The 15,633-nt window shown below is 36.7% G+C and overlaps 1 protein-coding gene across 1 annotated transcript in view; it reads right to left on the bottom strand.

Moving 5' to 3' along the window:
- Positions 1 to 14,165, bottom strand: part of LOC132198327 (ankyrin repeat domain-containing protein 11) — a 48,824-nt gene extending 34,659 nt beyond the window's left edge. Inside the window, exons 1-3 of the mRNA XM_059622298.1 lie at positions 14,009 to 14,165; positions 13,503 to 13,663; positions 7,668 to 7,850 (exon numbers count right to left, since the gene is read on the bottom strand). Coding sequence (XP_059478281.1) covers positions 7,668 to 7,850; positions 13,503 to 13,641 — 322 coding nt within the window. The 5' untranslated portion in view covers positions 13,642 to 13,663; positions 14,009 to 14,165. The remainder of the gene's footprint in view (positions 1 to 7,667; positions 7,851 to 13,502; positions 13,664 to 14,008) is intronic.
- Between the last annotated feature and the right edge of the window lie 1,468 nt (positions 14,166 to 15,633).

The following is a 15,633-nucleotide window of genomic DNA, read 5'->3' as shown; positions in this document are numbered from 1 at the left end:
GACGCTGGCTGACGTGGGAGGTGCGGCGAAAACAAAATCCTAGAGTGGTTGAAACGCCGAGATGCTTGGACACCGACCAAAAGGTCTCCGGGCTCAAGTTTCGCCAGCAGAAAGCCAAAGAAACTCAATTAAGCACCGGCTGGAGAAGGAATAATGAAAAAATGTCGTCTGGGGCCCACAAAGTGCTCCACGTGCCACCAAAGTTCACCCGAAACCAGAATTAGAAACTACTGAAATTAAATTTTGCAGTTATTTCATTTCTTACTTGGGTTTGAAGTTGCAAATTAAGTTTTAAGCTGAAGTTAAATTATCAAAATTTCTTAACAATTTTCTATTTTAACGGAAAATTAACAAACTGAAACCATACTCAATTTATTAAAAGATAAATGAAAATATTTGAAATGCAAAAAACTTGTTTAAGAGAAAAGATAGAATAATCTCATTAAGAGTTTCCAGTTTAGATATCTTTCCAATTATTTAGTTGCGACTTATGAGTACATTTGAATTCCCACTCTCCGCACGCCTTTCAAATGACCTCTGCCTCGTCCGTATATAAATTTTCCAAGTTTTTTCCACATCAAAACCCTCACGCCTGCAACCCCGCACTGGCCCCGGGAATTGGAGTCGTCGGCGGCGTGCGAAATATGGAGCATTGCAAAACGAGCATCAATTCCACCCATCTATCTATTCCATCATCTCTCTGGCTGCACAGTCTGTGTGGCACCATGGCCCACAATGATGATGGTGGCAGGCAGAGAGGCAACTGCTGGCGAGGCACTTTTTATATTTCCATTCAAACCGGTTCGCCTCTCGCATAACTAATTACTCATGATAACAGTATTATATGAGCACATGAAAGCAACAATAATCAAACGCCTCTTCACGGTCTAACTGAATTTTCCAACAGAAGTTTCAACTCATTTCCTTAAACGCGCAGAGACGGTTTGGGCGAAAAATGTTTGGGCGGGGTCGCCAGAAAGCGAGGGAGAACAAAGGCGGCGTGACATTTATGGAACGAGCTGCAACTCTTTTGGCCGTTTAATTATGACAAATGCGTGCTGCTTTTGCGTCTCTCTGGAAAAGAATGACCGTTTTCTGCGAAACGCTTTTAATTACAAATGTTGGGGGAAAAAACTCCAACAGATCCTCTACGTCAGCCGCGTTTAATTGAAAATTCTGATTTAGATAGATACATTTTGCATATTTTCAGCAAGGAGCGAATATAATTACACTTTGGAAAAGCTATCGCACGTTGTAATTGGTCTGTATATTTTAATGAGTTTTGTCTACATGTTCGGGTAATGGGAGTTTTCATTAAGTTGCACTGGTGCAGTAATTGCCTCATCTATTATTCGCGATCGAAACGGTATTTTTTTACGCCTCTCGAAATGTACAGAAGTAAAACTGCATTGTAAATTGAATAAAAACAAAGCGAAGAACTGTTTGAAAACTAATTAAAATATTCTTTTTGAAAATTGAAGATTCAATTTAGTTGAATTTAATTTAGAATGTAACATTTCTAGTCTGCTTTTCGAGACCATCTGTAGGATTTCAACTTGAACTCAGAACCCGATTAAAAATTAAAGTCACAAGTTTTATTCCTAAATTTCACTAACTATGTTCAAATCAATTTCAATATTCAAACTATTTAAAGAGATAATTTCAAGTTTAATTTATGGTTTGCAAGATCTGCTTGGAAATGCTGTCAGAAACTTAAGAAAATTAATCGTTGAACTTGAGGCCCCTCTATAAAAGCAAAGTGAGAGGAGGTGTCGTCGATTTTGCCATTTACGTTATGCAAATTAGGAAAGTTTGCTTTATAAAGCTATTTTGAGTGCGGTTGCTGGTTATGTGTTTTGGTATTTTCATGTCCTAGCTGGAGCAATAACAAACTTTTTGCTCATTCCGAGAGCCAGTTTCTCATTCCACAGTACAGTAAGAAAAAGCGCAAATCGCCATTGATGCGTGCAGGCAAAGGCCGTGCAGAGAAATCAATGACGAGCAGCGTCGGACGGAGCGCAGATGGCTAATAATAATAACGTGACACCACAAACAGCGGCATACATTTAAAAATAAAGCTGCACCGCCGTGCTCCGCCGTTGGTTAGTCTGGTCTGCTGCAGATCCTCCGTACAAGGTCAATGATAAAATCGAGCAGGGAAGGAAGTGCAGACGTGGTCGCGCCGAGCAAAACGCGACTTCTCTAATCAAAGTTCTTTCCTCTATACAACTTCCTTTAAACAGAATCAAGGAAAACGTTGAACTTGTTGAATAAAAAATTATAAAAATTGTGTGAAAGTTTTTTTTCCAATTGGAAAAAAACTAATGAATCCTAGATGTAAATCGTTCTTACTTAGTAATGCAAAATAATTCTCTCTAAATGGGCAGTAATTGAATTTGAAAAAAATATTCTATTGCAACTAAATAAAAAAGCATCAACTTTCAAATACTTTTCAGGCAAATTGGGGTTTCAGGTTTTCCACATATGGACTTTTATTCACAAAGGGCCTTCCTTTTCCTCGTAGCGAACAAAACAGAGCGTATTAGGAACAAGAATAAAGAGTCCCTGCTACAATGGAAAGTTTGCTTTGTAATTTCTTCCTGGCCGGGACCATTTTGTCCGGCCGCGTTTTCTTATATGCTCTACGGCGTCTGAGAATAAGAAAAGTTGCTCGGAGGAAGCAGCAGAACGTTGTCAGAGTGGAGAAAAGAAGAAAGAAAACACACATACATGCATGCATGTGCATCGGAGCCGTGCGAGAAAGAAGAGTTAAACTATGCGCGGCCAAGGAAAAAACAACGAATTTTGTGCCAGGCGCTAAACGCGGCGGCGGAAACCAGAGCCGTTGCAACCAGTGAACTTATCACGCGGTGCCATAATGACGACAAACAGCCTGGCCTCAACTGAAAAATTTTCCTTCTAGGTCACTCACGTAGAAAAAAGCGGCACTTTTTTTCTAATTTTATAATTGTGTTCAATTCTAGCTAATTTTGCCAAATTTCAGTTAATTTGAAATCATTAATCAAGCAAAAACTAATTGCTTTAACTTCAAAGTCTTATATAAATTAATTTGGAAATTCCCATATTCCAATTAAATGAAATTCAATCATTTCTCCAAAAACTTTGTTTATAATGCCAAGAACGTGCTGGGCAATTAGATTTGCCATGAAATCACTTTGAAATTTCAAATTTAATTGCAGCTAATTAGTATAATTATTTCAAACTACGTTGGATTTGCATATTAAAACTGCTCATGAGACATTTTGGAGCTTTCCTTTTCACTTTAATCCGAAACTCAACATTTATATATACGACGCAGCGTTTCGGCTTAAAAGATTAATGGCGAAACTGCTTCTCGGAAATCAGCCGTGCTAAACCCAACTCCGTCACCAGGAAAACTCGTCTTGCCAGCAGGAATCAAATTGAGACGCTGCGAGAACCGACGCAATTTCAGAATAATTGAAAAATTATTGCTCAATCAGTCCAACAACGAATAAATTAAAACTCGATTTTTTTCATGCACCGATCGCTTCCCCCTCTTTATAATTTGATTATTTATAAGCCTCTTCTACTTTTTGGGGTCGCAATTACAAAGCCAATTACGCGGCGCACGAGCGTTGCTAGATTGCAAATTTGGCATGCAAATGCCCAGGGACGGGCGGGCGGGCCCGGCTGCAGCATTTTTCCGTGGAACTGCTCGTTGGCGCATAGTAATAAAGATTTCATTACGGCATAAAGATGGCATTAATTTTGAATCAAGTCCCATTACATTCAGGAGTGCAGCTCCTCTCTTTTCCCTCGGCCGCCGTCGCTCTTCTCGTTCGATCGTTTCTCGTTCGTTCCCCGCTGAACGAGAAACCTTTCTTTCTTTGGACGCGAAAGAGAGATAACATTCCACGCCGCCCTGTTTGCTCGATGCGTGCACAAGGAAAGAGAGAAAGAAAATTGCCATTTGGCAGAGCCAACTTCGCAAATCTTTCCTTTTAATTTGGGCGTCATTCAGCGAATCAATTGAAGGCTCAATTTTCAAAGCGTGGTCATTAGCGGATTTTTGTTTCAAATATCAAAAGATGTTTGTAATAAATTCTGTCATAATTTTGAAGCATATTTAATGGAGTCTGTAAGGAAAATTAATGCTTAAATTTGAATGTGATAAAAGTTGCTAAAGTTTGATAACGTGAAAATTTATATTAAAGAGCTTTTTGATATCCAAATTTGTTTTTCCAAATTTTACATATGTCTACTTTCACAATTAATAATTATGGACCCTTATAATTTCATTCATTGTTATTTGGTTATATCATTGTTTACGAAGTCTTAAATTACGTTTTGATATTAAATGATTCGGTTGAAATATCTTGATTTTCACAAAAATTTGAATATTCAGATTGGCGTTTTGTGATATTTTCAAGCGAAGCATAATTTTTACAGCTTTTTTAATTTCTTGATAGACGTGAAAGGTTTGTGGCCAAATTTTAAATTATTTAATTATTGAATTTTGAAAGTTTTTCCTTCCCGTTGTCCTTCAAAAGACCTTCTGAAAAATTTACACAGCTCGCTCGAAATCCCCTGCTCGGTGCGGGGCTGTTCCTGCACTTGAAGAGCATTATGGAGCAACATGAGACTGCAATCCGGGAGCATTAGCGTTCCCAGCAGAGAGAAGCTTCTTGAAGAGCAAGCACAGCCTAATTATTGCAGCCATCTTCTTATCTTCCATTAAGATTTCATCAGAACGTAGCAGCGAACAGAGTCTGAAAGCGAAAAACGCAGGCCAGCATCCGCACGTGGCCAGCGCGAGATGCCGACGCCGATGGAAATAGTGCAAATCAGCGGCTAAGTGACGATAATAAGCCGCGATAATCGACACACCACATAAATGTTTGCACAAGTCTGGCGTGTAAACAACACGGAGTGAGTCTTCATTTTGATATTTATTAAAAAATAAAACGCCGAATCGATGAATCAAATAAATACTGAAAAAGTAACACCGATCAATCTCCTCCTCCGCTGCTTTTATTTAATTTGATTCACTTTCCGTTACATAAGCAAGCATTGACGTCGGCGCGCGATTCACGTTCCCGTCGCACATGACAACAGCTTCGGAGCAACTAAGTAAGTCACTTGAATACAATGAACGCGCCCAGCAACCGAATCATTCAAGTGCGCAGTTTATTTTCGGGCGAATGCAAAACTTTGTCAAATTAGATTTCCAACGACACGGATCGATCACTTTCGAGCTCAAATGTGATTCAGAAGGTCTGAAAAGGAAAAGTCCTTTGTGTCCGATAAAAAATTTAATAATAAATTGCCAATTTCATATATTAAATACAATTCTACTTTATATTCCAGCGCCATTTTGGCGTTCAATAAAGGGTGGCCCAGCTTTTGTTAAAAAAGCGTGAAATTTATCAATGGTTCTTCTTTCTCAAAAAGAGCAAAAATTGTAAAGCAGCGGCGAAAATTTCCTATCTTTCTTTCACGCACCCAGCTGGAAATAACGAAAACGACCCTGCCTGCCTAACGCTTCTAGGAAAACAGGCAGCTCCAAGAGGCCGGCTCAGAATAATATTTTCAACTTTGCACGGTGAATGACGTCACGGAACCTGTTGTTGCATATGGAAATTGATTTATCGGCCGATATTATTATTTTTATCTCGACGTCCGAGCGTTTGACTGGGGGACGAAAAAAGACCTTCTCGGGAAAGAGTCTAAGAAATAGAAAACTGTGGCAGAATAAATACAGTGGCAAAGAGAATTCGTAGTTTTCCCAGCCAGCCAGCAGTCTTGAGCATGCAAGCAAGCAAGCACCACACATACACAGGAAGTCTCTACTTGACTAATAAACGAGAGACACAAGGCAGCTGTTGTGCCATCATTGAAAGGAGTTGCGTTTCATAAAACTCTTTCTGCTCTTCTTGCTCACCAATTGTCAACAAAGTCAAGTTTAAAAAAAATTTTAACAATATAAATTTAAAATAAATCAAACCTTGTAAGAAAATTTTTGTTTGATATTAAAATTTATACTCTTTCCCGATTTTCAGCTAGCGTGATTAACTCGATATCAGTAAAACTACTAATTTCTGAATGGTGAGAATTCTATTTTGAGCGTTTTTAATCAGAATTATTTCCAAATTAAAAAAGTTGAAAACAAAAAATTAATTTAATAATTTTAGCTCAAACATTTTCTATTAGGAGTCAATTTTTTATAAGTATCAAAGATTATTCAATTTCCAATCGATTAAAATTAAATTTGTGCATGTTTTAGAAAAAATTACTAGAAAATTTGAGCCGACTTGATTTTCCCCCCGTTTTGATTGTCCACGAAAACCTTTATAATCCAGGAATTCTGTTATCTTATCTTTATCTTTTAATCTTCATAATAAAAAAGTTTTAAATTTAATTTCTAAGGTTTTAAAAAAAATAAATCTTTAATTAATAATTCTGAGATTTTTTCAAACTTATTTGTAGACATTTTCGACAGGCCTGCCTTTGAGAAGCATTACTTTTGAAACGCCAATTCCCAATCGAAATGGGTCACAAGAAGCTCGCATACAAAAACATGCCCCTTGGGGAAAAATCAGGGGCCTCTGTGCTTGGAAAGAAAAATTCTATTTACAAGCAGCAGCAGCAAAGAACCGAGGGTGTGGATAATGCTCTCTTTCTGACCGCGCGCGTTTTTCTCATACACACTATTTCTTTGCGAGCTGCTTTTGCTTGATGGCGCGTTTCGGGCCGGGGGATGATGATGATGAAGACGAGGGAAAAAATAACCATTCAAAAAAATAGTGGTCTGTGCAAGCAGCGGAGGCAGATGCGTGAAAGTCTGTCTGCGGCCGTAAAAATAGCGCCAAGACCTACTTCTTTGCAGTGTACATGCGACGGGGTTGTTGAGCCACGATAGCGTAAAAATAGTCGCGTCATTCTAGCTGCATACCTGCTGTTGTAAACTGCGCACTTTTTGCCGCGTGCAAAAACGCTCGCTCGGCTCATCAAATCAAGGCTACGCGCAAATTCACGGCCGCCGCAAGAAAGATGCGATCCCGACGCGCAACTTTGAGCGTGTCTATGATTCCACATCTGGTATTTCTCACAGTGGTTCAATCTTTAAAAGATTGAGATAATGGCAAGAAAATTTCTGGTCTTTATTAACAAAATCAAAACTTTAAATCGTAATTAGGGAACTTCAATTTATGGTTCAAATTTTATATTAATTTTATTTATTTACCACCATTTTGATTCCTAACCAGCAAAATTATTTTATTTTCAAATAGAACTGTTACAAATTTTTTTTCCTCAAATATAAAAAGCTTAAAAATGTGAATGCAGAATTCTGTATACATAATTTAAACAAAATTTTATCTTAAATTTCTGCTTAGGAGAGTTAGAGAGAATATCCGGTTGATTTATTTTGAATTTTGATAATTAAATTTTTAACTAAAATATTATATTTTCAACAATAACTGATAATTCTTAATTAATTTGACTTACTATGTTTTTATATGTTTATTATTTATTTGTCTTTACATTTCAACACTCTTAAACAAGTTTTCCAGACTTTTACCATAATTTAAATTTCCTTCTTTCTCAAGTATTTCAGGCCGAGCAGACCGCACTTTGCGCGAACAAAATACGTTTCCGGTCTCGCAGAACACCAGAAGGGTACTCACCAGCAAAGTCGGCGATGTTGGGGTCCGATCCTCGAGCCAGCAGCCTTTTTGTTTGAGCAATATCGCCCTTGATGGCGGCCAAGTGGAGCTGCGTCTCACCCCTTTCGTTTCTGATGCGGGCCCTGCCGCCTCCGCTCGGAGACAGGACCGGGGGCGGACTCGACGAAGGGTTGTTTGTGTTGGCTGAAAAAAGAATTAACACAAAGGATGAAATTATTATTATTTTGCTTTTGCGCCGAAAATCGGCCGGGTCTGTTTTTTTATTGGTTTAGGATGGGTTCAAAGTCATCGTTTTACATGAGGCAGGCATTTCAGAATTCCCTCATAACACTTCTCGACGTGACACACAACAGCGAGGTATTATGAGCGAGCCAAGCCCACCTGACCTTGCACTGTCTTGCTCGACGTTTCGCTGGTGAATGCTCGAGAGGAGAGAACTTACAATTTATCTTTCCAGCGTGTTCCTGACTGGGCCAGAAATAATAATAAAAAAATGAAAGTAGAAATCATGATTATTAACACTGGCTGACAAAAAATCTCAATATAAGTAAATAATTACAAACTTTATTTTTATTCAATCGTTAAGCAGTTCCACCGGAAAAAGGGAGAACACAAAAGAAGATAAAAGAATGCTGGTAAGAAAAAATAATTTGAAAAAATAATAAACAATTTGTGAAAATTATATTTTCTCCGTATTATATTTTTTATATTATATTGTGAAAGCTCAAGTATGATTCAGCTTGAGTTGATTCTTAACAATTATTAAGATTCAAAATACCTATTTGCTATTTCCGATTAAAAACTTCAGAAAATATTACTATTTGTTAAAATATGAACAGAATTGAATGGAATGAGATGTATTATATCTTAATCATTTTTTAAGATAATTCTTTAATTCTGCATAGAAATGCTTTCTGAGGGCTGGAGGAATTATTTTTTTTTTAAATTTGAAATATCATAAATTAAATTGATATTGCAGGTAAAGAAAAAATCATGCTGAGAGATAAGCAATGAAAAAAGCTGTGCTCTCTCATTGTTGAACTAATACGCCATTTTATTACGTCTTTGAAATAACATCCGAGGACCATGGAGCATTTCTCAGAACTCTTCGCAGAAGATGAAATTATATTTCCCAGTTGGCTGACAAAAAAAATGAAATCAGTCCGTACTTCTATGTACTCCCCAAGAGGCAACCCGATCTGCAAAGACGTGTGTATGAAAGGGGCATGTATAATTGAAACGCGAGCCTGCATAAAATAGGTCACTTTTTCCACGGATTTGAATGAAAATCGTCTTCCGAAGATGGAGGACTCGTTCGTTACCTTGGGCGCGTGAAATAGGCAGTGGAAATTTCAGCCGGAGGGAAATTTAAATCGCATTTGAAATTCAATCAGCAGCAAGTTCACCTGCAAAGGCGTCCGCATATGTATATTTAAATTAAAAACGAGCAGGTTGGTCGAAAAAGCAGTTGGGCTGCGTTTTTAATCGGCAGCGGCGACTACTTTTTGCGGTCGCCTTCTTTTCTGAATTTCTGTGCCGTTGGTCTGTGAGAAGCAAACCAACCAAGCATGAACTATGCGTGGATATATTCGTCCCACAGACTAACAACAACATCGCCGGTGCCCACAAATTATTAAATGCACCACCGACGATGATACTTTTCGAAACTCGGCTCACTGAATTTCGCTTCAGCTGGTGCGGAGAAGGGACACTGAAAAATAAACTTTGTGCAGTTGCAGACTTTGCATTTAGTTATGAAATGGTGGAGTGGAATTTTAGAGCTTCATTCAAGGATTTTACGTGTAAATGAAAATTTAAATTGTTTCTGCTTCAGGTAGAGTAGAAACAGAGGAAAATTTTATTTAGCAGTTTATTAATATAAAAATTACTTAAAATATTAGTATTTGCATTAAATTGATTAAGATATTTCAAAGTTTGAATCCTTTTTCTGCCGCTTTCAATGTAAACGAATTTAAAAAATTAAAAATTGATTTGAAGGCAAATTTTTCTTATTCTATTGATTTATTCCTAACTTTTGGCAAACAAACAGGCCTGGTGCCTGGTGAAAAGAAAATATATTTTTTTTATCTTTAATTGGATTGTTATGCTAAAGCTTCTTAAAATCCCAAATTGCTCCCTAATTTTTAAGTCTCAAAATATATATAATTATTTTCTAAGGATACTTTTCAGACAACCGTTATTTAAATTGTTCAATTTTACTAGCAATTCAGCCAAAGAATACTTGATAATTTTGTTTGAACCGTATAAATGAAATTAATTTAAAGGTACCTTTAAATCTTTTCTTAACATGATTATTGAAAATCTTTCAAACTGTTTCAAACATTGAATTAAAAAGCCAGACGAAGCAGAGAAGTAGTGGAATTAAATTATAATGCAATAAAACAAAGAGTAAGAACCAAGAGTGAAAAGTGAAATATTTTACAATTATGTTTAACAAATTTAAAAGAGCAGTAATAAATTTGAATAATATTTCATTTAGTCAGAGAACTTGCTAGTATTTATATAAATATTTCTTTTATGTTAGTTTATTAAGGCAAAAAAATCCATTTCGTTTTTAATAAACCTGGTCCTGATTCCTTTTATTTCAAACAAGACTTTTAATTAAACGTGAAGTTTCCGCAGCAAGGGCGAGACGAAGGAGACAACCTTCCTCAATTAAAATCATGCACGCTGAGCATCGCGGGCAGAGGAAAACAGGAGATTAAACTCATAATTGGTATTTATTAAAAGAGTTGAGCGGGGCTTCTTGTTGTTTTTTTGCAAAGAGAAATGCTCGTTAATTTGGCTGGCAAGGAAATTAAAAATTCCGAGCTAAAATTGCGTCGGTGTTTGCGAAACACAAAGTTGCCGGGGCGTTTGCGATTCGAAGCCGGGCCTGGGCAGAGAGCGAGAGACGCCATGAACACAGAGTGAAACGAGAAGTTTTTACAGAAATCAATACAGCAATGCCCCCTCCATCATTTGGAACCCCCTGAAAAGTGCGCGCTGCGTTCCCCCTGGCCCGAGAGACATTAAAGCCGCACTGCCAGTCTAACTTGGTTTGATGAGGCCAAGACACATAGAAATATAAACAGCGCCAAGTGTTCGCCTATAAATGAATCGCCGACCTTTTCCTCACTCGCTTCTTTCGCTCTCTCGCATTCATATCAACTTTAAAGAGCGCAAAAATGCGCCTCCTTAAATGGACGGACGATTTTCGAGCGAAACTGGAAAATCCAGTTTCCGTCCGGCGGCAGCAGTAAAAAAATTATATAATATAATTTCGCGGGAGCGACGGCACAAAAGAAAGAATGATTCGCAACCAAAGGGCTATTTATTTGTCTTTTGTTTCGCTTTCGTTTGCGTCGTAACTTTCGAACCATTTTGCTTTATGTCTGGCTTCAATTCAGAGCGAATTCAATTAAGCCTCGTCCTAAAATGGCGAGCTCGAGAGTTGCAATTGCTTTCCTAAATAATTTAGACCAGACTTACTACCACTTGTTTCGCCAACTCTAAGACGAAATAGATCTTTTTGCAAACTGTATTTTCTGTAAAAGTTGGAAGTTTATGAAATATCTTCACTGAAATCAATTCCTCTCAACCTTTTATTTTAACCTAAGATCAGTGTAAATTTTGTTGATGTCCACTGATCTTAATTGGGGTGAAACGAACGTGATTTGGAGAAATTTGTATCAATTTAGCGAATTTTGAGAAAAAAATTATTCTAGAAAATTCCCATAAGAAGCAATGTTAAATTTAAAAAATTTAGTTTTCAAATAACTCTAATTTTTCTTTCCAAATCTCCTTGGAGCTGAAATCTACAAACCAAAGCTAATGTAGTGATAAATTACCATCAATCTTATTCGGGTTGTTATTTTCTGATGTACAAAATTGTGAAAAAAAATTTCCAAAATATCATAATTATCTTTGAGCCACGTGTAGCCAAATTCCAAGGTTTATTTGCATTCCCAGCAGTAGAGAAAATTTTAAAACGTGACTATTTATAGCTTTTCTAAACGTATTGTACATTCACAATCCGCATGAAATTTTGCGCCCATTCTCTCTAGCCGACAACAAAGTAACTAAGTGAGCTGAATGCAAAAAGCATGGCGTCCAACCAGCTTGTTTTGTATTTCGCAACAAAAAACGAGCTGGGAAATGAAAATGCTCTGCATTTCCGAGCCAAATGCACTGGCCTTTTTTTTCATTTTGCTCCTTTCAACGAGCCTCTCTACGGTTTTTAAACCAATTTTATTCAGTCGCACGCTGGGAAAATTCGAGTTGGAACTTTCGAGTGCTGCGGCAAGCAAGCACCACGGTTTAAAGAGGAAACGCTCATAGTACGAGCGGGCTAGACTGCTTTCAATGATCATTTTCTTAGTTGAAGTTGAATTGTAGTTTTAAGTCAGAAGAAAATAAAATTTGAGTTGGAGTTTAAATTTTCAGATTAAATTAATTTTTCTTTCTGTAAGATTAGTTGAATTTGCCAGAGGATGCGTTTCACAATAACTTTTGCCTCTTTTCTCTTATCTTATCTGAATGTGGGACAATTTTTGCAATTCAGACTCATGCAAAGATTGTAAAATAGAACTATACTAACTTTTGGCTAGGCCAAATAATTGAAAAGAGTAAAAACCTCTTAAATGTTAATATTCTCTTCAACCTTATTATTAAATTTTAAACTAAATATGTATGAAGTTTTGTACCAAAATTCCACTTTAAAATCCTAACCAACAAAAAGTGATTTGAATGATTTAAATTATTGCCTATTATTATCAAACATAATATTTTAAACTCTTACTGATATTCTCAGATAATTGTTAGTGTGCGTGTGTTTTTTCTGTACTAATTAGTGTAGAGTAGTGTTTTGTTTGTGTTATTACTTAAGTTAAGATAGAAATTTATTAAAATTATTGTTGTTTTTTGTCCACATTGTTAACTGTTACAGTTAACATTCAATTGTTGAATGCAACTTATTTAAAAAAATAAAAAATATAATAGGAACTGCTGGACGAAACGGCACATCCAAAGGCAAGAATTTTGCTAAAACTTCCAACATCAAAAAGACCTCATCCCCCGCAGTGAGCATCAGTAGACTTGGTTTTTGTTCTTATCACTTACAAGCTTTCTATTTTGAGACAATTAAGATTTTAATTAAATCTCAAGTTTTGAATTTATTTTAACTCGATTCAAAACATTTTGTTTTCAAAAAAAAATTCTAGAGTGTGCTAGATGTTTCTACTGGATTTCCAAACCAGATTTTTTTTATCTTTGTGAGCACAACAAATCCACCTATAGCTAAAAAGGAAATCAATGCCCTGGGCGACACGACCCACAATTTTTCAATGCATTATATTAATTTATTTTTTCTTGTCCATCTCCTGCCTTTCTGTCAAGGACGCTGGAAATAAATTCCCTGCCTGGCTGCCAGGCCGTCTTATCTCCCCTTTCCCATTTCGAGCCTCCCTACCAGGCATTCCTCTTTGTTATTTTTGGTTCGAAGCCAACGGGCTCCGTTGCTCACAGCCCTGCCATCTCGTAGTCGAGACCACGGACTACATCCACAATTTCCCTCAATTGCGAAACAGTAACACCAATTAAATTATCTTGCCGGCACAACGCAAACTAATTTTGCCAGTTAAATCTTTGACAAATCCCTACGAACAATATCAGGGCGAAAAAGGTCACCAGGGGTGTTTTTCTGCTTCCAAAATGATCCTCGAAGGAACAAAAACAAACCCTACATCGAGAGTGATCATGTTTTGATTTTAAATTTTAGAAAAATTGAGGTACGGAATGAAAATTTTTGCCAAGGAAAATTAGGCAAGGGCGTACCTGAGTCGCTGGCGCACATCTGCATGACCAGGGCCATCTGCTGTCTCTCGGACATGGGCAGACTCTTCCTGGCGGCGCATGGACTCCGTCCGGTCGTCACTGCAGACTTCTGCGTTGGGCCTGACATGTCAGCCCGCATATCTTCGCTGCACCAGAAATCACTGAAACGTCCGAGAAAATAATTAGACAATGATCAAAGATTGAAACGCTCGAAATCGCGTGAGAAAAAAATAAATATTCAACCAAGCTCTGAAAACCAGGGATGCGGAAATCAAGTCAAATTCGGCCGTTTCCCGACAGATTTGCAACGTTTTTGTTCTGGAATTTTGCTAATTTTTCGCGAAACGATGACAGGATGTGGGAACGGGTGCGTAGAAATGGAGCAAGGTGCAGGGACAAAGTTCAATGTGCTGGCCACGATGGCTGCACGTTTCGTGCGACCACATTTGACTCGATTTCGGCCGAAATCCGCGAGCTGACGTCAAATCTTGACTTACGACACTCACCTCAATTACTTATGCACCTGGGGATAAAGTTGACGCGCACTCTTAACCCCGAATTGCACCAAAATCACTCAAAATTGCACGACACTTGACCGAACGTGAGATTTCCCACCATATTTTGTAATTCGCGCTAGCAAACATTTTGCTGGACTGATCTGCGAAGGTGCTGCCCTCTCTGGCCGTGTCCATCGGCGGTACTACAAAAGCGCGCCCGAATGAATGGACTGCGACACACGTGGCCCCATGTAATAGCAGCTGCGATATCAGTGGGAATTTTACGAATTTTATTCATCAGATAATATATGCAGACGTTCTACAAGTATGAAGTACAAGTGGAGGATTGATAAGGAATCGACTTTAATACCGTACTTTTTTTTAAATTATCAAGAAGCTCAGAAGTCGGAATCTGCAAACGAAATTTTCAAAATTTGTTACATATCACTTATCACTTTGTATATTGAAAAATTGTAACTGGGCTTGTTGACTTTGCTTAGAGCAAAATGAAATCGTTTTCTTTTATTTTTTTTTTACGAAATCCAACATGCGTTTAGCATTAATTTGGAATTTTATTTTTATTATTTATTATTTTTGATAATCATTGAGTTTGCTATAATTGTTTTTAATGACCTGGATATTATAATTACGGGTATTTAATGAAATTCCATAGGTTGTGCGTGATTTGCTCAAAATTTTGTGATTCTACACGAATAAAAATTTTGGTGATATACACTTCCGTGTAGCATTATAAATAAAATTAATAATAATATCTCTTCAATTGAAGAAGATCTACTTTAAAATATAAGAGCCTATAATCTTATTCTATATCACAGTTTTGCCACAGAAAAAAAATGAAATTTGTACTTAATAATAATTGGCGCTAATATAAAGTACATATTATTCAAAGAGGTGAAAACTCAAGTGCCTTTTTAAGTAATCTTTGTGTGATTTTATTAAAGTTGTCGTTTCGGCACCAAAACTTCAGTAAATCTCGAGTGGTTGATGAGACAAAAAATAGCAAGTGGCAGATAAGATCACATATAAAACTCTGAGGGAGTTTGTCCGCTTGAATTTACCACTTTAGATAGACTCACAAAGAAATCAACACGTACACCATTTCATTATCTATGATGATGTGATTTTGATTGATTTTGGCAGCACAAAAGAAAAAAACCAAATGATTCGCAATGATGAAGCAATCTTCAAACATTAATGGTCATCAAAATTTGGAACTCTGAATGATAAATTTAATTTTTAATTTAATTCATTTAATCACAATAAATTATCAATTATTTCAACAGTCACTTAAAATTACTATTTTTTCTTAAAATTTCCTACTTGCATATCATAAAAAAAAAAGGAATACATTTATAAGAGATTAGGAAAAATAATCATATTATGTTTTAAAAAAGTTTTCCATCAAAATAGCCTTATTCAAAACAAGATTATGATCAAAAAACATTTTATTGATCTACGAAGCCACCTTTTACTGGTTTTGATTAAATTTTCATGTTTTCAGATTTTCATGGCAGATTTCTTTCTAAAAACAAAAACTTTTAATCAACTCCTGCAGTCTAATTTAAACATAAGATAATTCTCGTAGCCTCATCAGTGATAAATATCAGATAAAA

This window comes from Neocloeon triangulifer, unplaced genomic scaffold (genome assembly GCF_031216515.1).
Source record: "Neocloeon triangulifer isolate White Clay Creek 2 clone unplaced genomic scaffold, ASM3121651v1 ptg000012l, whole genome shotgun sequence".
Lineage (NCBI taxonomy): Eukaryota > Metazoa > Arthropoda > Insecta > Ephemeroptera > Baetidae > Neocloeon > Neocloeon triangulifer.
Note: the sequence above shows the minus strand (reverse complement) of the source record. Positions and strands in the feature narration are given on the sequence as shown.